The 25,834-nt window shown below is 42.6% G+C and overlaps 1 protein-coding gene across 3 annotated transcripts in view; it reads left to right on the forward strand.

Moving 5' to 3' along the window:
* The window catches only part of NFATC1 (nuclear factor of activated T cells 1), a 116,898-nt gene that overhangs the window by 48,386 nt on the left and 42,678 nt on the right, over positions 1 to 25,834 (forward strand). For 2 of the 3 annotated variants that reach the window (XM_030505222.1, XM_030505225.1), the window contains exons 5-8: positions 1,368 to 1,540; positions 3,973 to 4,113; positions 19,575 to 19,630; positions 20,911 to 21,043. In XM_030505222.1, the coding sequence (XP_030361082.1) occupies positions 1,368 to 1,540; positions 3,973 to 4,113; positions 19,575 to 19,630; positions 20,911 to 21,043 (503 nt within the window). Of the gene's footprint in view, positions 1 to 1,367; positions 1,541 to 3,972; positions 4,114 to 19,574; positions 19,631 to 20,910; positions 21,044 to 23,692; positions 25,278 to 25,834 lie in introns of those variants that run through there. The other variant, XM_030505231.1, reaches the window with a different exon arrangement.

A 25,834-nucleotide genomic window follows, 5' to 3' on the forward strand; every position in this document is an offset into this window, starting at 1 on the left:
TAAACCTTTGTACATTTAGCTACTCCCATTGACTTTAGATTTTAATGTCCATGACTTTACAAGCCTGAATTTAAATGCTCCTTCTCTTCTGAACTTTACTGGCTCTGAACTAGTTGTCATTAAGTATTTTTTTTATTTTACAAGTGTTGCTATGGGAGAGACAGCATTGAGAAGCACACTGTCTATTCCGTATGTTATGGATCCTTGCATAGAATTTTGACATGGGTACCAGTATTTCATAATTCTTACAGCTTCACCTGCTAGTATGTTTTTTTGAGAAGCTTTAATACTTTCATTAGTTTCTTTGATCGTATCAGCAAGGGCCTTTTTGTTATTCTGAAATCCATACTTCAGAAAAAATACAGATCAAAACCGTGCTGCCATAGTTCTTGTTTGCAGTTTGCTTCAGAACAGTGCTTCAAAGGTCTGGAGGGGGAATTAAACTCTTTGAATGCAAAATAAAATTAAACTATGCATATTCAGTGTAATAAAATGCATGCCAGAGACCAGTACCAAGAAGAAATTGCCATGTAGGCTTTGTAGTCGCGGCCAAAGCAGAGGTATTTTTGCAGTGGGTTTTTGAGTGTGTATGTTTATGTATCTTTGTTCTGGGAACTTCCTCTATTGAAATTTGCGTTGACAAAAATCCTGACTTGTAAACTCACCCAGGAGAAAACCATAGTTAAAAGAAAGGAGAGGTCAGAAATAGTAATAGTTCTAGCTGATGAAAAGCATGTTTTTCCCCTAATGTGGAGGGAGGACTCTAAGTTTAGGGTTTTTTTCAAGCAGAGCTTCAGCTCGTCACTCAGCTTGGGAGTATTTCCAACTTATTCAAATACAAACAAATTGACAGTAGAACTGACCGCAGAAGGAGCTGTGCTCATTAATAAGCATTTTCAGGACTTTGCCCTAGAATAAAAATCATGTCAGATTTTTCTCCAAATTAGCTGTAACAAGTGAAATTATAAGTAAGCCTGTGTTTTAGGTTAGTAACACTTTGTGTGGCTCCATCTCATCCCATCAACTTTCTAGTCTTGCTGTTTCTTTGGGCTTTGGTTAATCTGTAGGCTCCATTCTTACAGGAGGAAGGATCTTTTAGATTTTCTTCCTCTGCGAGCTGAAGTAATATCCTAAATTTGTGTGCCTAACAGCAGCCACTACCTTTTACTACAGATAACCCCAGCTTAGATACCTGTGGATGCAAGATCTAGGCTTAACAAAGTCTGATGTGTTCAGCCTGGTCCTTGTGTCATGTCTGACTCAGATTTTTAAAGAATGTACGTAAGAGAGGGAAGATACTGCAGGTTCGTATCTTCCTGAAGTCTGCTTGAAGTGAAATTAATTGCTCTGTGTTTCCTCTTGGATAGCATTGACTGTGCTGGGATATTAAAGCTCCGAAACTCTGACATCGAGCTGCGCAAGGGAGAGACAGACATTGGTCGGAAGAACACGCGCGTGCGGCTGGTCTTCAGGGTTCATATTCCACAAGCCAATGGCAGGACCCTCTCCTTGCAAGTAGCCTCCAACCCCATCGAGTGCTGTAAGTAGCAACAAACATCCTTCTCGTTCTTGGTATTGTGCCACCCCCCATGCAGTCTTTGTCCACTGGCATGCTATACATTGATTTTGCTTTACCTGTCTGGTCAGTAAACCTGAATTTGCCTTCCAAAAGCACATGGATTATGTTGAAGAGAAAATACCTATGTCTTAGAACAAAAAGCTTAGCTTTTTGCATTGATTTCTATAGGAAATGATGCACTTACTTAAAACAAAAGTAGAGTGCACTTAAATTAATAGTAGACCTGGGAGTGACAAGGCTCTTTTTTTTCTTTGTTTTTGGTGACTCCCTGTCATGTAGGCAACTGCTGTAGGAGTTTTGGAAAACAGCTATCATGTCCTGTTCATTCTCTGTGTCCCCATAATAAAGCAAAAACCAGCAAACGAAACCCCAACCCCTTTGATGAGGAGCTAGCAGTATACTAAAGCTGACACACTGGTACAAGCTGCCTGCAGCTTCAGAAAACCTCCAGAAACAAGGTTTCCACACTGGGGTCTCTTTGATGAACAGATTGCTTTTCATCAGACACTGGGGCACCCTCCAAAGACACATAGATCATGCTTGCTTCATAAGTCTCCCACACACAAAATAAAACCTGTTTGCTTTGTGCAGCTTTAACGCTCCAGCATAAATGGTGAAAACTGAGTTTCAGTCTAACTCCTAATGTTAATTTGGTCAGCTGGATGGACTGAAACAGTTTTTTAAGGTTTTGTTGGATTACATAAAGCGGACCTTTCTGATGCCAGCAGGGTGGGGAGTAACTTAAGATCTGGCATGTATGTTGGGACTGAGCTCTGGGCGGGAGAGCAGAGTGCATGGGAAGGAAGGCTTGAACATCCCTATCTCCACACATGCTGGAGGGTTGTGTCCTCACTTGTCCACACATCATTGCCAGGCTAGAGTCCCACACAACGTGTCTGGCAGGTCCTCGAGCATGTCAGTATTTGATGTCTTGGAGACGCATGTCACTATTTGATTTCTTGGAGACATGGGTCATTAATAGTGAGGCTGCAGGAAAGAGCATCCCTGCTTACCTCTTGCAAAAGCAGTGGCATTGGTGACTTACTTTTAGACCAGTGACAGTAGTCCTTCCTTTTGCTTGGGGTAGCATCACTGCCCCTCTAGTAGTCTGAGTCTGCAAGAGAGGCAGAAGTCATAGGAAAGGGTAGTGCTGTTAGACCAACAGTGATAGCTTCTCCCCTTCACTGAAATTAATTTAAATAAACAAATGAGCATTGACAATGGAAAGGGACTTAACATTAATATAAGCCTAGTTATTTATGAAGAATGGTAGAGCCTTCTTACCTGTAGCAGGTAGACTGGCAGAAAGCCTGTCTTCTGTCCAGGATATCTATAAAATGAATAATTTCCCCTTTGTTTCTTGTTCAAGGGCAAGTTCTAGGCTAACAGGCAAAGCAAAAATGTGTGATGAGTCATGGTTTCATCCTGGTCCTGTTGAAGTTGATGAGAGCTTTTCAGTTGCTATATAGCAGGATAAGGCACAAATTGAATACATCCTGAACTCGTCTTTGCAAGAGTGCCAAGCTCAGGAAGACACTAAATATGAAGTCGATTGGATTTGTATCAGTGAACTGCAGTTCTGAGGGTTGTGTAACAAGCAAAAGCATGGTACATTCCTCCCGAAAGGAGCGGAAAACAGGAGAAAAAATAAGGGCTAGTGTTATTTCCAGTGCAGAATGTGGAATAAGCTGATGCCAAAAACTTCATGCATCTCTTAGTGCATGTGACACCAGGAGGAACCATGTAATCTGGATAAAATGTCACATCATCTCTTGAAGCACAGCCACGCTCACTCTGTGTCCCAGTTGGGGGGGATAAAATATATGCCATGAGAATACCGGATCCTGTTTGCATGGATCCACGTGTGCTTTGGCACTCAGGTTCTGATGGAAATACTCTCTCTAAACTGTGAGCTGCTGCTGGATTGTGACGCTCATGACTGCTCCAGCTGCTACAAGACAGTTTGCAGAATTGACAATACAGTGTATAGTGACTGGAACACACTTTGGACATGGATGGTCCATCTTGTCATGTGTGCCTTGTAAACACACGGCATATATGTTGTAGATAAGAGAAAATTATTTAAAAGAAACGAATTTCATTAAAAATACACTTTTTGGTAAATTACAGATGAAGCTAAGTTTTAAAACACCTTTGTGAGCCTTTTTAATCTGTAGTGCTATGTTTGATAACCCTATTGTTTACGACCAAGGCGCTTGAAAACCAACCGTGTTTCCTTCAAACCTCTGACCTTTCTTTGTTTCTATATCAAACTGAGGTTATCTTGTGAGGGTAAGCATTAAGTTACTTAATAATGCAGTATTTACTTATTTGTGTGTGTGTTTGTGTTTGCTTTTTTATTTTTTTTTTTAATCTTCTTTATAACTCTCCAGCTCAGAGATCTGCCCAAGAACTGCCTCTAGTGGAGAAGCAAAGTACAGACAGCTTTCCTGTTATTGGAGGGAAAAAAATGATACTGACTGGCCATAACTTTCTGCAAGATTCCAAAGTCATCTTTGTGGAGAAAGCACCAGGTATGTCTTTTCAATCTAGATTCCTGTCTGCCTTTTTTCCTTGGTTTTAAAATCTCTGCCAAGTGATGAAAGCATAAATACGGTAATGACATTTTCTTCTGCACGTAATATGTTTTCCATGTCACAGGGCAAAGCTGTGAAAGCGATCTAAGCCGTGCCTAATGCTGAGGTTTCACACTATGGCAGGTGTAGTTACAGGTAGTCAATAGCGACATTCAAAGTCAATGTTTGGCATTTGTTTTTGTAGCAAACCATGGTTGTACCTGGTAGGATCTGTGAAAGGAGTTCAAAGCCTCTGGTGGCATTTCCTCATAAAACCTGCAAGATGGTGCATCATGCTGAATTTGTGGAAGAGGGAGCGGTGCTGCTGGTCGTGGGGTGTGTGTGTGTACCTGTGTTTCCTTCTGTGGCATTCAAGACTGGTGGCATTTACAAGCTGCTGGCTGAGGAGGGTTTGCAATGCACATGCATTCCTTTGAAGGATGTTTCTGGCTTACTTTGAGGGCTGGAGGAGGACTGGACACAACTGATACCTCCTCACCTGGTGCTGCTTCTGTAGTGCATTGGTGTTGGGGCTGTTTCTCCTAGGAAAGGGTCCCAGGCCGGGCTGAAGCAGGGCAAGCAGCATGGGGTAGGAGCTGGGGCTGGAGCAGGAGGTGTCTGCAGGAGTGGTGGGATGTGTGCGGGAGCAGTGGGTCATAGGGTGAAAGTGCATAACAGACGCGAATGCCCCTGTGGGAAAAGGTGGTGGGAGCAGAGCTGTGAGTCGAAGTCAGGCTCTGAAACGAGATCGTTACGCGTAGTTTTGAGTCTTGTTTTGGAAAGGGTTTCCGTGGCGCTGGCACAAGCCATGGATTCCTCAGCTGCCAGCTGAAACCCCCCTGAACTTTAAACAGTCTTGGGAGCTCCTCAGGCCGTCAGCATTGGCTTTGACACTGAGCCCATTTAACCCTCCCTGTCCACAAGGTTCCCACACCATTCTCCTCCCGATGGCTCCCACCAGCAGCACAGGAAGCAGAAAAGGATGCCAGGGTGAGCAGGGGAGGTTATGGAGGCAAAGACATCTGAGTCTTTGAGCTCAGTGGGCTCAGGGGAGGAGCAGAATAGTTCCCTGAAGCAGAGTTCTGTGCTGGTGAGGTTTCAGTCACCAAAAACGCACATGGGGCAGAGGTAATGCCCCGGCTCCTCAGCAAGAGCCAGTCAGCACCATTCCTGTGAGCCCCAAGTACCACATGGTTGGGCTGTGGCCGTGAGATCAGCAGAATGCTATTTTTGTTTCTTATAAAGTTAAAAAAAAAAAAAAAGGAAAGAAGATGGCATTGCAATTAAAATAATCTGAACTCTGCATGGCATGAGGGGAGGGAAAAATGTGACTGTCTACTTTATATTTAAACTTCCTTTGCTGCACAGAAGTGGGTTAGTGTGACATATCAGGAGCAAAGTCCTCGATCTGTTGTATTACAGGAAGGAAACCATGTTAAGGGGTGCTTTCCCTGATACATACTTTCTCTCCTCTTCCTTTGTTGAGTTGGACAAATTTTGAAGTATTGCATCCCACAGGATTATGATGGTGATGCTACTCACCCACCAGCAGGTACCACAGTGTGGATTTGAACAGTGTCTCCCTTAGCATTAACTACACCAAAAGCACAATGTTCACTGTATAGTCTTAAATTACAAGAAAGCAAAATGAGGCCAGCCTTGTACTTCTTAACCAGACGGGTACCTCCCTTGAACAAAAGTAATTCGAAGCTGCACAAAGACAGCATAAAGATAGAAAATAATTAATATGTGACATTTTCTTAACATTGTGAGAGTTAGAGTGTACTGCTGCACACACTGAGTGTAGTGATGAGGAAGAAAGTGGTTGAAAGGCCTTGCCTGTCACCCTGGGAAACTCTTGGGTATATGGGTCGGCAGGATGGACCAGAAGTCAGTCAGTGAGCTTCTATCATTAAAGAGTAATCAAAATCATTAAGCCAATATTGAAAGATCTGATTTGAAACTGTCCTGCCTGGTTTTAGTAGTCTCACGGTAGATTTGTTGCAGTTGCCGGGCAATACTGACTCATGGAGGTACACTGCAGGAGCTGAGCCTTTACAGTCGAGAGTGTTCAGCGTCTGCAGGAGCTGCAGTTGTGTCACTAGGAATGGCACACAAAAAGCTAAGTTGCTGGCTGATCCAGGTTGAGCAATTTCTAGGGCTTCTGTGATGAGTTATGTGCTACACTGGCAGACACAGCTCAATGCATTGAAAACAACCGAGCATGATGCATCGCTGTCTTAGTAGCAGACTGCTCCAGCTCCATTTTTGAGCAGGGTATTTAATGTCAAATGAGCAAGCATTAGCAGCCTTCACTTTTGTAAATCAGCACAGTGTTTCTTTTTCTTTCAGCTCTTGCACATCTATTAAAGTAGGTCAAGAGGGGCAACACCAGCATAGTTTCTCTTTCTCTTAGAAAGCTGGTTATGAACTTTTGTGATTAGCTGGAGACATTCATTAGTTTTGCTGCTTTTGTTTTTGATTTCGAAATGTTAATCACGTTCCTAGTGGGTAGCAGCCAAACACAGCTATTACAAAGTAATAGATCATAGGAATCACTGCACTCAGAACATATCTTTTATATAAAATTTCAATATTATACTGAATGAGCTCATGTCTTCAGTCCTCACTCAGGCAGAGTCCCCAAACTGGGTGGGAGTCTCCAGAAGCTCATCTAATTCATGCTAGTCTGCATAGTTAATTGGTTAATGCAGAGAGTTTGAGAACACCTTTTTTTTTGTTTTTCCCCCCCTCTCCCTCCTGTCTGAATAATTTCTTTAAGTCTGCTGAGTGCATTGTGCTCGGCTGAATGTTTTTCCAAGCACAAGTCCCAAGCTCTCCATCTTCAGGGCTAGCCCTCAGCTGTGTAGTCTCTGGAGGAATGGCATTATCCTGGCCTCCTTGCGTGGGGAGTCAGTCTGAGCAGTGACTCATACGAAAGGGAATCCCTGAAGAATGATCAAATCAATCCTTCAGCGGGGAGGCAGCAGCTTGGTGCTTTCATCTTAACCCCTTACTGCCTGCTTTTTAGCAAAGAAGCATATGAAACAGAGCAAAACATAAGGTTGCAGCCCTGCGACTCTGCACCTTACAGAAGAGGAATGAGGCAGCCGAGGGATGAAGACACTGAAAAGACCATGGGAGGAGCACTGTGAGGACCTCCTCTGAAAGGAGAACCCTTCACAGTGTGGTCCAGCGCTCAGGCAGAGGGCACCCTTTTGGATAAATAACGAGTCTGTTCAGAAGTGGACTAAAATTTGCTCAGGCCTTTTACAATACCATAAAAAAGTTCTCATGTGTTGAAATGAGTTCTTATTTTACAGGATTTGGTCAATGTTTTATTGCTTGCACATCAGACCATATTTTCCAGTGATGAACGATGGTATAAAACGACTGTCCAAGAAACCTAGTGGTAGTAAAAATGTCAATGCTGAAAGTGCTTTGAGAGGTTCACTGTCTTAAATTCAGGATTTCCTTAGACTGGGGAGTTCCACGATGACTCTCTTACAAATTACACTAATAATTGTTTTTCTTCTTTCACTTTCTGTCTCTCTTTGTAGTCATGCATTTCTCTTCCTGAGTTTCAAAAGGGTTTTGTGAGATTGCGTGTCATGGTTTTTGGGTGGTAGGTTTAGGATGTCCAGTACTAATCTGTTTTTCATCAGAAAAAATTAGTACTTTCTAAAATATATAAAAGTCTACAACTTCTTACTAGCAAGGGCCCTTGATGTCCGTATGCTGTAGAGGCAAGGTGTGCATTTTAGTTACAAAAGTAGATGAAGTGAAGCTGATGTTTGTTAGCTGTGGGAGGAGATGTTGGGCTAGGAGGGACAAAATGTTTCCTTTCTAACACACGCATCTGCAAGAGCACAGATCATAATCTGGAATTCTAATAAAAGACACTGATTTATTTACTCATCTTTTTAAAACTTCTTATTTTGTCTCTAGATTATAAATGTACCAGGCAATAAAAATCTTGAGGGAAGTTCAGAAAATGCAGAGGTATTTGGAGAGTATGTTTGAGGGACTATATATCTGTCAGCTACCTTTTTTTGGTAACAGCTTCTGCAAACTGTGTATGGTTTTCAAAGCTAGTTTTTCAAAGGTAATATGAGTTACTGAACACAAAGCAGCACAAAAGCCTAACAGAAATGACCAGACTTCTGGTTCCTAGTGTATCAGATTATGATTAGTGATCTATAAAACTGAGTGTGGTGAAAAAACCCTAGTTTCACTCAGTTCACAAAGTGTTTCCTGTAACTGAAGAGTGAAAGCTTACTGATAAGACACAAAGCAAATATCCCAAGCACCAAAGCACAGGAACATTGTGGATATGTCTTGCTGGCATGCTGCAGGATGCTGCAGAGTTGCCCAGGATCTTTTGGGATTTAGTCTCACACTAAGATTTGAAAGAGTTAATCTACCCCGAAAATCATTCCTTGCTCAAAAATTGCTTCTTGCTTCTATAGCTAGAATGGTTTTGGCACTGGAACTAGCTCAAGTATTTCTGAACTTCATGGATTTGGCGAAGTCTAGACATACCTAAGAGATCAGGTTAAACTGACTGAAATTTTCATTATTAGCAAGTTGCAAGAACTTTCTATGGGAAGAAATGGCTATTTAGTGTGTTATTATTAATTATCATTCATTTGAATTTCCACTAGTTAAGTTAGAGCTCCAAACCCAGTTCTCTGGTTTTGTGCTTAGTGACCAGAGGTCAAGATGAAGTTTTAAAGAGCAAAAAGGCAGAGATGTAATATCCAACTTCACTACAGGATTAGCTTCTCGAATAACACTGACTTTGAAATTCTGATTCTGGGTCGTTGAAGTTGAGGGCCATTTTGTCCTGGTCAAAGACCTGCCTTTGAGCTTGCTTGTGAAAAATGCCCCTCCCTCAAGATGCGTCGTTGTCTTTCATGGATGTTAATAGAGTTCATGATTTGTCATGCTGTATCTCTGAGTAACTCCAGGCTTACAGACTTCAGGGGTTTTGAACATATTGTTAATTACTCAACCTTCAAATCAACAGTGATCCTAACACCTACACGCTCTGTAACCTAACTGCATAATATCATCAGCTATTGCGTCCAAAGCATTTGAAACTGAAGTTCCTGACAGGCAGAGAAGTAAACAACACCTAAGCAACATATCCTCAAGGGATTTTTCTCTTTTTTAATACTGTCGAACAGAGTTTTTAAGATTTAGTTACTGCTTCAAACTGTTCATTCTGCTGTTTTTATTTTGTTAAATGGATTTTTGTATCAAAACTGTTCCTTTTCTCTGCTGGAACAAGTGTTGCTTTTAGAACATGAAGGTGCTGATGTGGCATGATAATAGTTATACTAGAGCAGATGAAAGATAGCTGGGTGAAATCACTAAATTTTTTGGTGTTTATGCCAAAGGTAATCACTCTTTTCTGTAAGTATTTCAGATGGGAAAACTTACCGTTTGCCTCCCATTAGACGTGTGGTCAAGAGTGGTCAGCCAGATGTTTGCTCAAAGTAAATACGATATGGAAAAGAAGGAAGCTGGACGAATTTAAGTGTTTCACAGGTTTTTTTGTTCCTCTCAGATTTCACTGTCTCTGGCAAAGATTACTATGAGTTGCTGCTTTAAGGTACAAATGTCAGTCTGAGAAACTCAGTTTTGTTTCTCCCATGTTGTGTGAGCAAAAGTTACCTTGCTGCATATAGCAGGTAGCTCAAATGCAGTATTTTAGCTTCAGGAAAACTTATAAAAAGTTCTGGAAAATGATATGTTCATGAAACATTTGAATGGCATGTGGATGGAACAGATGCATTAGGGGAGCATGTGGGCTTCTTGGTTTGACTCAGCTACACTTTGGAGCTCAGGGTTTGGAGTCTGTTTTGACGTGATGTGATGTGATGGGGAGATGGGTGACCTGAGCCTTGGCAGAGCTCCATTTGGTAAAAGATCTTACATTCTCAGAGATCTTTCCATTGCTCTTTCCATTGCCAGTAGCAGTCACAGTTTGGGGGGCAACTGGCCAAAAAGGGGTCATGTTTCACACTGGTAATCATACTGTAGCTCACATAATAAATAAGCAAGTGGCAGAACTCCCTTTCCCCCTCTAGTCAGATGGACAGATACTACATAATTTTGTCTTTATCTGTCTGTTTATCCAAGTTCAGGACACACGTTCCAGTTGGCAGTGAGCAGTTGCACGCTGACTCATGCGCAGTGAGGCTAAAAATTCTGGAAACTAGATAAACTGGAAACTTCAAAGGCGTACAAGTTGGGAGCATGGAGTTCACGTGAAGGTCACTTGAACCTATTTCCTAGAGATGTATTGATAGCTGAAGGGGTTTCTGGCCACTGCCCAGAAATAGATATCCTTGGGCAAATAATGTCATCAAATGGTGGAGTCATTTGATGGTGGAACCCTTTCACACGCATGCAGGAGGAGTGATGTAGCTTGTAGGAAATGTCAGCACATTTCAGTTTTTCCTGGCTGTTTAGTCTAGGGAATGGTGAAGACAGAACGGGACAGCAGCCATACGCATGAAGTGGTATCAGTGGCAACAAGCCTCATCCAGGGTGTTGCTCTCACAGTGAAGAATGAGATCAATCAATCACAGATACTTACTGTGGACAACAGAGAAATAAGGAATAACCATATGGTCTCTAGTTAAAAGTCACTTGTCTGAGTAATCCTGTAAATTTTTAATTACAGAAACTGTGACTGAATGCTTGAAGTTTGTCCTTTCATGTCTTTGCCAGACTAAGTGGCTTCAAGCAGCTGTATCTGTGCAATCAAAGCTTTGTCTCTGAACTTTAACTAGCACAAGTTTTCAGATAGTTTTTACTGTTACTGTTCCAGTAGAACCCTCTGTCCAAACACACAGGAATTCACAGCCCTTCAGCAGAACGCTGAGAGTCTAACGAAGCAATCAGTGCCTAAAGACAGGAGGGGAGAGGAGTGAGTTGACCTTGTCTGGCTGCCAGGTACCCACCAAGCTGCTTGCTCACTCACCCTCCTCAACAGGACAGGGGGAAGAAAATAGGATGAAAAAGCTCATGGGTCAAGATAAAGACAGGGTGATTGCTTACTGCTTACTGTCACAGGCAAAATAGACTCTGCTTGGGGAAAATAATTTATTACCAATTAAAAATAGAATAGTGAGAAACAAAGGCAAAACTAACACCCACCTTTACCCCTTCCTCCCTTCTCAAGCCAAACTTCACTCCTTCATTTCCAACTTGTACCTCCTCCTTGAGCGGTGCTCAGGGAGCAGGGAATGGGGCTGCAGTCAGTCCATAACAGCTCCTCTCTGCTGCTCCTTCGTCCCTACACTCTTCCCCTGCTCCAGCATGGGACCCTCCTGTGGGTGACAGTCCTTCATGAACCACTCCAGTGTGAGTCCTCTCCATGACATTCAGTCCTTCAGGAACAGACTGCTCTGGTGTGGGTCCCCATGTCCATAGTTCACGCCAGAAAACCTACTTCTGCATGGGATCTTCTTCACAGGTCACAGCCCCTGCCAGGAGCCTGCTCCAGGAGCATTGGCTTTGCACAGGCTGCAGAGTGGATGTCTAGTCTGGTGTGGTTGTCTCCATGCGCTGCAGGAGGAGAACCTGCTTCACCATGGTCTTCTCCACAGGCTGCAGGGGAATCTCTGCTCCAGTGCCTGGAGCACCTCCTCCCCCTCCTTCTTCACTGACCTTGGAGCAAGAACACTTGCAGGGCTGTCCCTCTCACAACATTCTCACTTCTCTCACAGCTGCTATGCAATGTTTTTACCCCTTCTTAAATACGTTTTCAGAGGAACACCACCAGATTTGCTGATGGGCTCAGGTTTGACCAGCGACTGGTTCACCTTGGAGCCAGCTGGAGCTGGCTCTGTCCAACATGCAGGCAGCTTCTGGCATCTTTCCGGAGGACAGCCCTGCAGCCCCACCACTACCAAAACCTGCCACATAAATCAATACAAGGGAATACCTCCAAAGTACTTAGTTTTGGGAGGAATCGTCTATGTCTTTTGGAAATGCACAATTCATTTTCTTCTGTTACTTCTCTATCATTAAGAGTTGTTTCATGTCTCAGGTGGGCATCACAGGAAAGGTGGGGAGAGCTGGGGAAAGAGGAATGTTCATTTTAGGTCTGTTGAGGGACTAAGATTACATCTTCAAGAGCAATATGTAAGAAAGTACAATGACATTTAAGAGAGGAATAGAGAGATAAGACATTTCCAAGGTGTACCTTGTTGCAGCGAAGCTGATGCCAAGGCAGATAATGACAGGAGGAGGGACCTCTAAGATTGAGCCTGACCTTGTTGGACAAGAGAAACAAGACAAGGGACATGAGGAGGACAATGAGATGGAAAAAATAAAAATGCCTCTCAAAAGCTTATTGTTTAGTCTCTGCTAAAAAGCCATGAGGGGTTGCCATGATGGGATGTCTCTAGAAGATGTGAAGTTGTGGCCATATAGATAAAATGAAGAATTTGTGTCTTAAAAAATAATCAAGAAGGAAGAATTGAAAGCATTTGGATCAAACTTACATCTTAAGATGAGAAAGAAGTAGGAGTAGCTATACTATAGTACAGGTGGTGGTGTTGGCATCCCACACAGAAGAAGTAGAGGAAAAGAATTGTTAATGGAAGGAAAATTTGAAACTTGATTTAAACTGGCTGTGAGATTTGTTACTCCAGCAATCTCTGAGAAAATATGAGACAAATTAGACTGAAGAAGGTGGACCAGGAATATTTTACGCAGTTTCAGCTACAAAGTCACAGGTTCAGCCTACTAGAGGTTCGCAGAGCAAAGTAAAATTGTGAAGACAAGGAGATGACATGAATGTAAATAAAGACAGAGTACAGTATTGTCATGACTGCTAGTGGGTGGCTGTGCTGGGTGTGCTTGGTTCAACTTGCCTGCTATAGGGAGATTTTGCAGGGATGTCAAGCTGCAGTTTTACTTGGAAGTTGAGTATCTTAGACCTGGAATTACTGAGACTTATTAAATATAAAACCCTCAGACCAACAGTAATTTTCAATAGGGGGAGGTGCCAGAGAGCACAAATTGCATAACCAGCTTCCATTCTGCTGAAAATAGGATCTGGCAGGTCATTCCAATGGTTTTGGCTCAAAATGAACCCCGATCAGTCAGTTGTCAGCACAGCCCCTCCTTTTAATTACCTGGACTAAAATTACAGTTCATTTGCAAACACTTGATCTCAGAATAATTAAGCCTTTTAGACATACTGTGGTAAAAGCAGCTAAAAAGGCTCACCATTTACGTAAAGTGAGTCCCTCAGCTTTTGGCTTGCCCAGCTGAGCAACCAGAGAGGAAGCGCATGTCTGGCACAGATGCCAGAGTACTGCAAGATACAGTTTGTACTGGATTTTTATCACCTGATTGCTGCATGACTTTTTTATTGCTAAGTTCAGGTAAAAAAGAAAAAGTAACTTGAGAGCATCATATGCATGGCAGACATACCTACGTTTACATAATACTCAGCTCCATACTGGAAAAATGTATAGCTGAAGGAACGGACAATAATCCCTATGCTGCAAAAAATACTTAGGAGGAGACACAAACAAATATAGCAGCTTTGATGTGGAAATACAAATAGGTCAGCTATGCATGAACCCTGATGCGCATGGACTGTGGTATGCCAGAAGACATGCCAGGGACAGGGAACAACGCTATGGGAGAGGTCTCTGTAGTAGGAGAGTAGGCTGTGAGAAGGGCAGAACAACAGCTGAGGGTCTTCCTGGCGAGGAAGAGGGAAACAAAATAGGCAAAAATCAGACCAGCCACGTGGTCTCATAGCAAAAGTAGTGGAAGAGCAAAGAGGAGATCAAGATGGCTGGAGAGGCAAAAGGGGACTAGTTGCCAGGCAGCACACAGGCCGTGGCACCATCAGGAGCAGTGGTGAGAAGTGGAGCTGCTCTGCAGGTGGCTGTGGGGATAAGCACGACCAGGAGGCATCTCACTCCTCCAGCAGATCTCAGGAGAGTGAAGTGCCACTGAGGTGGTTGAAAGAAAGGTCCTGGCTATTTACATTGCAGATATTTATTCTCTGCTCTCTCTGCATTTCTGAATGTTTTCTTGCTGTCTTCTGCCCCATCTTCCCTGTACATCCCATGGCAGATGGCTTGGCTATTGGTTCATCCTTCTAGCCTTTCCCTTGTAAATGTCTTTAAAATGTACACTGGTGTGTAAACATGGGCATAGACTGCCATCCACAGATTATTGGGCTTGTTGGTGTCCAGCTGGGGAAATGTTGTTCACAGCATGATGCCTGTAAGACCAGCCTAGGAAAGTCCTCTTCGGCTCTTTTGTTGCTAGCCCAGACCCAATGTGTTCTTCACCTGGAAGCTGGTAGCATCTCTGTGCACAACTGAATGACTTGTAAGTCTGAATGGCAAAACTTTGCCTTAGTCTTCATCCTTTTCTCTGGCTGGAAATGCATCCTTTCCTTCTGGAAATATTCACAGATCAGTTGTCTCAGTGCTGTGAGTGTACTTCCCAGGGAAAAGGGGCTGGGCGCAAATTGAAAACTTGCAAATCTGTCACTCCTAAGGGATTTGAATATGCATTAATAGGGCTGAATAGGAAGGCAGACAACCTTTGCAGAACACCTCAAAATTTCACTGTATAATCATTCTGCATTGCATCTGTGCCCTGCCTGTTGTGGACATGTTAAAGTAATCTGGGATGTAGTATAGGCATTATTGTTTAGGGTGATCTCACACCGCATTAATCAAGTAGTAGGTTCCTTTGGGAGGGTAGAGCTAGTTTCACCATCTTACTTGCAATATATGAAAGTAAATACAGATTTACGGTCCAGTCAGTGCAGTCAAACTGTTGAGCCGCAGGCTGGAAGAGTATGAAATGTACACTGTATACAGGCAGTGAAATCCTAGATTATGTCTATTCTTCTCGTCTCTCAAGCGAACACAAGACTACTAAAGAATATAGACTGTTTTAACCTCTTGTAGTAAAGTGAAATCACTTAAATATATCTGTACACTCCCATTATGCCCATTTCATAGAGGCAAAGTTTAGGTGGTTGCCAGATGTTATACTCTCCTGAGTTTCCAGGCTTGGGATTTTTTGGTACTATATATTCTTTCCTTTTTGCCATCCATGGGTCTGTAGTGCAAGTTATGCTGGTGATTTGACTGTTGTGAGCTTGCAAACCCCTGGCACTACGCTTGCAGTTCCCTGGGGTAAGAAGGTAAACCCAGCCCTGGAAACCCTGTGGGAGTCCTGATGGGCATTGAGGAGGGGTCGACTGTAGAAAATTTTATTTGGAAAGTCTTTACAGGTCTTTGTGTTGCTCTTCCATGCAGAAATTCCATATGTTGTAGTCTGTTAGGCTTTATGTGTGAATAACTGAAGCTGCTAGATTTACACAACTACTTTTTAGCACTGCTTCTGTGTAAAAACAGGCCTCTACAGTGCCTTTTTATGTGGAAATCTTGTAGCTGGGTGTGGTGGGGAAGCCGTTCAGTGACTCATACTGTAGGGAATTCCCTGATGAATTAGAGTATTTTTACTTCTGGATTTGTGCGCAGTTTCCTTTAACGCTGGAGCAAGCGGCTGATAAGAGCAGACTACAAAGGCCCATTCACCGTTCAGCCACTGCATGTTGAAACAGGGTGTTTATGCTTTGCAGAACTGACAATCCACCCCACATAACACAGTAAGTTCATGGTATTTTCGTCATTAGCAATCCCTGGTGCTCCAAGTGTCACAGCGTTGCAAAAAACAAGGCTGAAGTGGTGGTGGTGAAGTGCACCCGAAGCAGGGATGGCTATAAATAACATTGATCAGTCTGTAAATGTCAGGCTTCCTGACAAAACCCCATGTCTTTGGCTGGTGGCAGCGCTGATTGCCACCTGTCAGTGCAGCACTGAGCCCGGGCACATTAGAGCCTGTGTGAAACAGGGGTTTCTGGCTCCCCAGGCACTTGCCACGCTCCTGCGCTGCCTCTTTGGAGGAGGGATTCAAGGGTCCTTCTTCCAGCCCTTGGCATGGGTCCCAGGTGAAGCCTTGGCTTTGACAGGTCAACCGCTGCTGCTGGCACCGGGGCAGCGGGGCACTCCTCCATGGGCTCTCCAGGGCTTTTGCACTGTGGTTCTGTGCAGGGCATTGTTTTGTTTTTATTTCCCTTTTGTGAAAAAAAACACAAACCAGAAACCAAAGCAAATCCAATATAATACCTTGACACAACTTTCTAGCTATATAAAGAGAGGTCTTGCTGTTCAAAATATCACACTGTAAACGCCAAAACAAAGCCAGGCATTTTGTTTGGAGAAGACACTTCTTATTACTTGGTAAAAGTAAATAGTGAAATGAAAGGGAATGAAATAAGACCTTTGGAAAAGCCGTTTTCTCCCTTCTCCCTTTTCATCCCTGCCTCCTCCTGTCCTTCCTCTCCTGCCTCCGTCTCCCCCCCTCCCTGTAAAACAACTGCCCATTTGGGTACGGTAATTCCAGAGAGTAAACTTTAACGGGAATGCCTGAAATGTGTCTGCTTCAGCTTTGTGTTATGTCTGTAATTTGAATTATTTGCATTTTGGAAAGGTATAAATTGCTCTGGTGTACTTTGGTTGGCCGGCGGCCAGGAGGGAGTTGCCTCAGGCCCCGAACCAGGCGGGCTGCTGCAGATGTGGCAGGCGTACAATGGAAACTTTTGTGGTCAAGCAGCCCTCACTCCTCCAGCACACGCTGACAGGAGGCGGCATCCCGCCTGCTCGCCAGGGTCCCCGGCGAATGGGCACTGGGGGCAAAACCGTTCTCTCCAACATAGGCAGATTGTCTTGAGGCTCTGGGCTTCCACAAACCATTGCGGAGCCATTATTCCTTTCTCTCATTTTTTTTTTTTAATTTTTTATTTTTTATTTTTATTTCAGCTGAACTGTATAAACCTGCAAAACATGTTTACTGTAAGAGGTTGACGTAGTGGTCTAAGGTTTCCCTCCTGGAGCATTTCCCAGTCCGTGGGCGTTGAGATTTCCCTCTTGGTTCACCAGACGTAATATGAGGAATTGTCTTTTTTTTTCCTTTTTTTTTTTTTTCTGTCTCTTGCTTCATAACAACTTTTCCTCCCTGTGTTTTTGTTAAATGAAATGTCACTAGCTGTTAATGAGTTGTCTATTCCCTACTTCTTGCCTCTCTTCCCCTTCCCCTCAGTTGCTGAGCAGCAATGGTCTGGACAGTCTCAAGGGAATTTCTTGGAGCAAAACCCGTATTGTTCTTATTAGCTTCCAAAGACAAGCCATGGCTCTGGATTTTTATTTTCCTAATAGTTTAGATTACAGCATTTAAAATATTTCTGAACAAACTCTCTTTGTCATCATAAAAATTTCAAAAGCGCATAAAGGCAGTGCTGCGTGAAGTAATTGAAAGATTAGCTAGAGATGGAGTCGTTTTGAATTTTACTGAAGTATTGGCAGGAAATAAAAACCAGAAACCTGAATCAGATCATTCCTCTTGCAAAGCAGAAATTAAACATAGCAAAAAAGCTGAACTTCTGGTAATCCATTTGCGAAGGCAAATTGAACACATGTTAACTTCTAGCCTGGATGTCTGTAGATTAAAAACAAAAAAAACCCCAAACCACCAACGAACCCCTTACAAAGAAGAAGAGCAAAATGTGTCAAAGTTGGTGTTATGATAGTTAGCGTTATGTTACTTTTAGCACTGATCGAATTAATTTGGGGGGATGGGGGGAAGGGGGTGAGGTGGAGCTACAGGGGCTCTATAGGGAGAGGGCTGGAGATGAAGGAGGCTGCTTCCAGACAAGGGATGTGTCCTGGCTTGCCGAATTTCGTTCAGTTTTTTTCTACTGACAGCTCGGGGAAAGCATCTGTTGGATAAATTGTGAAGTGATCGCCAGTCCTCCCGAGAAGTCTGCTTCAATTCTGGTGCTCTCCAAAGGCATCGTTAAGGAGACTTGAGCACTGTCTGGCTGCTCCTTCTCTCCCCCCAGCCGAACGTGGCAGTACTAATTAAAGGGATTCCTTTTCCAGGGTCACAATTTAAAATGTAGGAAGAAACTAAGGGTGGATCTGCTAATTGTTTCCTAAAGAGAGACCTGCCAAATCCTCTGTGCTGTTGGTGCTGCAGCTTTCATGTTGCACTTTTTTCCATACATTAAAAAGAAAGGGGTTTTGGACATTAAAACAATCGCCAGGGCTAGTCCCTCAGCAGCATTCCTTTCACAGTAGGACAGCTGTACACAAAAATATTATTTACAGACATTTGTAATAAATCAGGCAGTTCTAAATGCGTCACCTCCATCCTGGCCATGAAAGTGAAGAGAGAAGAAAAAGTGCATTCAGTCTTTTTACCTTGGCGAGAGCTGTTTTTCTAAGGCAGGTCCACATCTATGTGACGAAGTTCAAAATAACTAATATTTGCATTTGCATGTCCTGATGCCGCAATAAAGGTACAAAAGAGATGACAAGAAGTCTCATTTTCCTTTTCATTCTGGTGGCATCTGACAATGGTGCGACTCAGGAAGCTGCATGTATCCCCACTGCCCAACTTAGCAGTCTACTTGTGGCCTTCCATATATGCTTGTGTTTTTCTAGGTCTGCAGAACGGAAACCTTATGTTTTGTATAATTTTTCTGTTTTCTGTTGAGTTTTGAAGCTGCAAGGAAGAAAAAATACCTGTTATTGACCTGTGACTCCTGTATCAGTGAGGGACAGGAAAAATGACCGGACAAAACCAAAGAAAGGTCCAAAAGAAAGGTCCCAGAAAAAGTGATAGCTATGGCTTAAATCTGTGTTTGCTTGAAAACAGAAATACAGTAAATTAGGAGGACCCAACACACCACTAGAAGCAGCTACAGAAGACTGTAAGTGGGACCACTGTAGCTGAACTAAACCAACTTTAAAATGAAGTAAAAAGCTATATTTCCAAGCCTGTGGCCTTGCCTTTTGGTCCAAGAAGCAGAATTATGACAAGCCAGACTAGGAGTATGTTAAAATTAAATACTTCATGGCTGAGGAGCTTCTTTAATACTACTTGTTTTGTTTTGTTTAATATTAATGTTGAATGTGGCTTACTGCATAGGTAATGATCAAAAGGCCTCATGGGTAGCAGTGTTTTTGTCTGAAACTTTGGGAAACTAAGGTGTACAACAGTTGCGTGATTTATCTAAACTAGTGGCAGAATAAACTGGTGGCTTTCCCCCACTGCAGTTTCATGTGCTCTAGATTGTGGTTCCTGCCTTCAAAAAAGCTAAGTGGACTCCCATCGCGGGTTACCCAGATGGCATCCTGGTTGGGCAACACTTGGACAATGCGTTTTGAGAGCTGTTTTTCATATATGCAGTGCCCCTTCAAAGAGATTTTTTTTTTGCAAAACTCATTCTTTTGTTGGCTTGGGAGAGGAAAAAAGGACAGAACTAGATATCTTTTTCTTTTGTCTTTTAGATGGTCACCATGTGTGGGAAATGGAAGCCAAAACCGACAAAGAAATGTGCAAGCCAGTAAGTCTGCCTTAAATATTTTAACATCAAGATAAAAAATATATATGGCCTTCTCCAGCACTGTTGCTAAAGAGGGATTTCCAAGGCTCTGGCACTGAAACAGAACAAGTACTTAGGCCTCCCCTCCTGGAAATCTTTCTTTAATGGGAGCATGGGGTAAAAAGCCTTTGTTGGAAGCTATCCCGAAAGTAGGAGAGACCATTTGGAAAATATTTTTTCATTGTCCAGGATGGGCCAGCCCCGTCTGCTCATCTTCTGTCTTGCTGGGTCAGTTCTTCCCTTAGCTCCCAAAGCAATTTCTCATCATTTTCCTTGGCTTTTGTCTATCGTCAGCAGAAGAAATGTGAGTCCCCTCACAGGAGATCAGCCCCATGGTTGGAGAAGTGTGGCTCCTTCAGCCACGACTGTAAGTGGGAAATAAGGCCACTATTCCACCTCTGCAGGAATATGCAACAGTTTGTGAGCTGCAGACCTGCTGGAGACATGCAGGCAAACAATTCAAAGACCTAAATGCAGGCCAAATGCTAAGATGAGCGTTCCCTTTTATTCTTTCAAAAAAGTGCCAAGGGAGGTTTTGATGGTCATAGCAGATTTCACTGTGCATTTGTGTAAGCTGATGCCCTAGCAGCTAACTTGTTCTTTAGCCCCATGCTGGAGAGTTTGGGTTTTGACAGTGGAAGATCATCTACACAGTCTCCAGCCCTTACTCCTGTAGCACTAGCTGTTCTTGCAAGATCTCCCATCCACAGAAACTAGCATGTTTAGAACTTCCTGAGTTGTTACATGAAAAAAAACATTTAATTGTGGAAAATGGAAATATTTGAATAATCATATGCCTGTCCTAATTCTCCTTTCAAAGGAAGTTGTGTTAGGGTGACATATACTGGGGATATATGTCAGCCAAGCAGTTGTGCTTTCTCCTTCTGAGTTAGAGACCACAATTTGATTGTGGTCCCAGATCCTTGTCAGAGGCAGGAGGGACAGAGCTTTGTCCATATGCAGTATCATATTTGCTGTCAAAAAGGGAAGAGATGAAAGCTAGTGATTTTGAAAGACCTGAGCCATGCTAAAATCGTATTTTCCTACCTCTGGAGTCTTTGGCATGGATACTGGGGTGGTGGGAGGCCATCCCTGCCCTCAAGCCCACCACTTCTCCTGCAGAGAGTGTGTTCCCCCTTGTGAGACCAGGCACCTCCTTCTTGGGGTTAACATGTGAATCCTGTTGGTACAGCTCGAGTGCCTTAGTTGTGCCTTGACTTTCTGTTTTGTTGCTTTTGCAGAATTCGTTGGTGGTTGAGATACCACCTTTCCGCAATCAGAGAATTACCAGCCCTGTTCAGGTCAACTTCTATGTCTGCAACGGAAAGAGAAAGAGAAGCCAGTACCAGCTTTTCACCTATCTTCCTGCTAATGGTAACAAAATATATCTCTGCTAGTAAAAATAAGAGATAATAATGATTACTTAGAAAGATACGTGGTGCTGGTAATTTTTTAGTAACGAGTAATTTGAAGGTGTACCTGGTACTATGAAATGAGAGTGAGAATCAAACTGTAAGCGCTGCTTTCTCTGCTGCCCACACAAGAGACCTTCTCTTCAGATTATTTTCCTTTATAGTTGTGGCAGAGAACTGTTGGAACAAGGACTTTTTCTGGTTTGAGGAGCTGAAGAGCCCCAGCACAAGCTCACCTGTGTAGCCACAAATTGTGAATGTGCTGAGCACTCTGCTAAGTTGCTGTTAACCCTCAGTCTGACTTTGTGGCCCCAGAGGGTACACTGTGTTTGAATAATACTTATGAATTCGCACAACAATGTTATTAGCGTGATGGGCCCTAAGATGGAGGTGGTGTGGGGTTTGTCCTTCCAGTCATCGTGCCTGGCTGTCTCTCGCAGGGTGAAAATAGCACTCCAGGCTGATGCTGCTCTTGGGTAGCAATGAAAAGCACAATGTGGATGGAGATCAGAGTGCTCCATACAAAATGCTTCATGTATAGGAAATATTCAGAAACACCTGTGCCAGATTTTTTTTGGAAGCTTATATTGGTAGCTCTGAAGTGACAATAAAGTCACTCTTGTTAGTTGCATTCCAAGCAGGCTTGTATGAAGATTTTAATAGCAAGTAAATTTAGATTTCTTTAATTTGAAATGGCTCTTTTTCTGAGAACATTTTTTGGGGGAAAGTAGGAAAAAAGGCTCGTTGTTTTGTTGTGGTTGTTTTGGAAGGAAGAGAAATTAGAAAAATTATTAGCTTCATGCTTTTTTTGTAGACGTTCCAAGTGAAAATAGTCCTTCTGAGGGAAATTCCCACAAAGCAATACTTGAGTCATGTCACATGACTTGAAGAGACCTGCCAACTTTTTGCAGGTGAAATCCCATAAAATACATGTTTGGAATTTCACCCAGTTACCTTGTGTGCGCTCCAGACTTTTATCAGGGCTTTAATTAAAATAAAAGTACAGGAAACCTTACATGGACAACCAACTGCTTATTTCATATGTGCTGCATAACTATGCTTCACTGAATCAGCCTACTTATGCAAACTTCATCCCTAGTGGGTATGTCTGTATATTTAAAGTCTGTTCACCTCTCAAATTGGAAAGAAAAGAGTTGTTATTCTCTTGCACAACACTTTTCAGCAACAAAAATCTGTTGTAGAGGCCAACAGGTATTGCCTTGCCACCTACACATAAGTATTTCAGATACATGCCTGTTGTTAACTGCTGTTCATTAAGTGGCATCTTTCCTCTCCAGCCTTTACATAGGCCATTTTTTATCATTTTATTCTAAACTATGGAAATAGTTTTCACTGCTGCAGAATTGGTTTATACTACCACCATTCTCAGTTTGAAATATTTGATATTTCATTTGATGTGAAGAGATGGGAATATCTATCCAGTGAAAGGCAACAGAGAACCAGCCTAAGCTTTATTCTGCAAAGACATCTTTAATTATGGTAATTTTTGAAAACATTGGGAATCTTGCTTAGTCTGTTTTGCGGATTTAAATTCATGTGAAATCTTTTTGTTTCAGTGTAGGGAAACCTGGAAGAAAAAATGTAACGCCAGGGTAGGGTAAAGGGAAGCAGGTATTCTTAGTAAATATGCCTCTCCCCCCGACTTTCCTGTTTGGTTCTCCGCTCATGTTCTCTTAATATATATGTATATATGTATATAGGTAATTGAAAAACATCTTAGGTTCTTTGCAGACTCTGTCATAACAGTGGTAATAGTGAATGTGCTTCTGCAATCATCAGAATTAATAGTATAGTATGTTTTTATTGTGCCTGTGTTTTTTGCCCTTACATTGATGGTGGTTGTTTCCGTCGTGCCTTTCAAAGGTAAATACGATCACCTTGACTACATATTGAGAAACCATGCACAATGACTGAATCAGTCATTTACGCTGCTGTATTTCTAGGAGTCATTTTAGGATGTTCTGCTTTATTTGATTTCAGTCACAACATTCTTTTAATGTTTCAAGATATTACAGAAGACCAAAGTTTAGCTCATGAAGTAAAAAATACTTATGTCAACAACCACTGCGTGATCAGTGTGAAAAAATGTAAAGGAGATAAGCACTATTTTGGTCCAGGTAACACTCTGTCACTTGTTTAAACAAATCCCACGAACATAGAAGGTGTAGGGTTTTGACAAGCAAATGTCAGAGTGATCATCGAGTGTAAGATGTGGTTTTACACAAATCAGATGGTATCCTGTAAGCTTCTTCTCCTTCCGTGCTTTAGGACTAGTCAAAATGCTAACATTTCAGTGCCTACCATAATATTGCAGGTATTTCTGCAACGGGGATCCTTTAAAAGCTGCATCATGCACAGTAGACATTATTTTACAGTGTAACTAGATTGTGCCAAAGCAAAACTCTGTCTATAGATTAAAGCCTCAGTACTGTGTGATCCTGCTGTCCGTGCTCCTGGGGTGGATGTGGGCACATACATGCAGATGGTGCAACTGGTGGGAGAGCCATGGGCTCGCTGTGTAGCTCCCACCCTGGCCACAGAACAATAGGTTTTTTTTTTCCTGTAGCTCCTATCTCTCCTCATTCCCTAGGGGAAAACAGCCAGTGGATCCAGGGACACGTGGCCTCATTCATCCCACCTCCCGTGGATGGTCCTATAGCATCTCCATGGAGTACAGCTCTGTGACACGCAGCCAGCGCAAGCTGCCCTCTCCAGCAGAGTGTTACGGTTTCGCCGCCGTAAGGCCTCTCCAGTGCTGCAGAGATATGGCAGGATTGTACTTTTTCTCTATGTTAACTCAAGTGTTCTGCAGAGCAGGGGCTTACTTGGTGAAGATGAGTTCCTGCCTCAGAAAGAGAAAAAAATGGTGTAAAAATGAAAATCTTACTGCTCTGTAAATGAAAACTTTAAATAACAAAACAAAACAGAAAGTAGAGGCTTCACAAATGGGAGCCAAGATCTGGAAATCGGGCTTGCTTAAGTCTTTGGCTTGGGACAGACCATAAACCTAAGTACTTGTAATCCACTTTTAATTGAAATTTTTATTTACTGTTCTGCTGAATTTAAGCAATCTCAGAATCCTGTATTAGCCTATATTGTGCTAATATGGGCTAATATTTCTGTTTCATACAGAAATGACTGTAATGTAATTTTTTTTAGCATTGCTTCAATATTACGCATCACAATGCAATTGCATATCAGTTTTGTCCTGGAGCCTGCAGACTGTAGCTCTTGAGACTCCTCCCCAGACATGCCTGACACAGACATATAAGTAATTTCCATACCATTCTGGCACAGGTGAATTCCTGCAGCTCATATGGTAAGTACTGATACGTTTTGCATTGCCACATCCCATCAGAATGTGAGGAGGAAGGCACATGACCGGACACTGCAGTCAGGAGTCCGAGAAAAGCACAATGAGCAGATGCTTGGATATTTGGCTTTTAAAGTCCCTCCATTGCTGCAGCTCTGTGCAGGCATGCTCTGCAGCCCCACTATGTGCAGCAGAACAGTTTTGGAAAATCACTGGTGAACCCTGCACTTGTGGACCCTACTCTCTAGAAAAATGCTTGGTTTTCATTTCTGATTTTGAGAGTGTATCATTTTGCTTCTATGAATTTATGATACCATTGGCCCATATATGCATTTCAAAAAGGAGGAATAGTCTTCTGCAATTACTAGATGTAAGCAGTAACATTTGAGATATAAACTAATCTGGAAAGGCCGAAGAAGCACAGAAGCAACCAGACATGTATGCTGTGGTTCCAAATCCTGTGCTTTCATCTGCTAAGAAAGCTGAAGGAGTTCTCCAGTTCAGAAGACTTTAAACAACACAGTGAATGATAAGGGTTAGATCTCTGTTTATTCAGATTTCTTTTAAGTAGTTACATCAAAATAGAGGAAACATGTTCAAGAAATTATTTTTCACAGATAGGAGCAAATGCTCTCTATGATTTTTCTTATCTCATAAATATAGATACTGATATCACAAATAGTGAACATAGAAAAGTATTTTAATTTATTTAGAGAAATAGTGGTATTTGACTAAGAAAGGCTGGCTTGTCTAGGAAATATTTAGTAAGACGGAAAAAGGAAAGTTGATGTGGTTGTTTTACTGGAATGAAAAACACTATTTTGCAAAGAGTTGATGATAAAATATATCCGGTTTCTGTTTCTGTCAGGCTTCTTAATTGTCAAAGCATTATTAAAAAACATTTCACTACTTCAATTATTTATTAAAATGGTGTTAATATGCTGGGCAACTTTTCTTTTCAGGCGCGTTTCGCCATGCATAGATTTCCAAGTGTACAGCCTTCACTCACAGATAGGTTTTCTGCAGTTCCATTGCCTCCCTGCAAGCACCTGCACAAGCCCAGGGTGCTGAGCTCCTCTGAAAACCTGGCCACGTAGACAAGTGGCTTGGTGGGGATGGAGGTCCTTTGAATCTGTGGGTACAGAGCTGTGCTGAAAGCCTGCCTGTGGTGACTAGATGTGCCTCAGTATTGTTTACAGCCCGGCAGCACAACAGCGAAGCTCTTGGAGTGCTTCTGAAAGGGGTGAGCAGTGCTCACTGTGCATTGCTGTCAGCATCCTCCTAATTTCCTGCCTCTACTCTAAAATTATCTCCTGCCTGCCCTACAATCAGCAGTTTTCTAGTGATTGCGTTGAACAGCCGTGCCTGTTTCACCTCAGGTCTTCCACCCACAACTCACTTTCTAAGTTAAAAGGCGGC

This window comes from Strigops habroptila, chromosome 1 (genome assembly GCF_004027225.2).
Source record: "Strigops habroptila isolate Jane chromosome 1, bStrHab1.2.pri, whole genome shotgun sequence".
NCBI lineage: Eukaryota > Metazoa > Chordata > Aves > Psittaciformes > Psittacidae > Strigops > Strigops habroptila.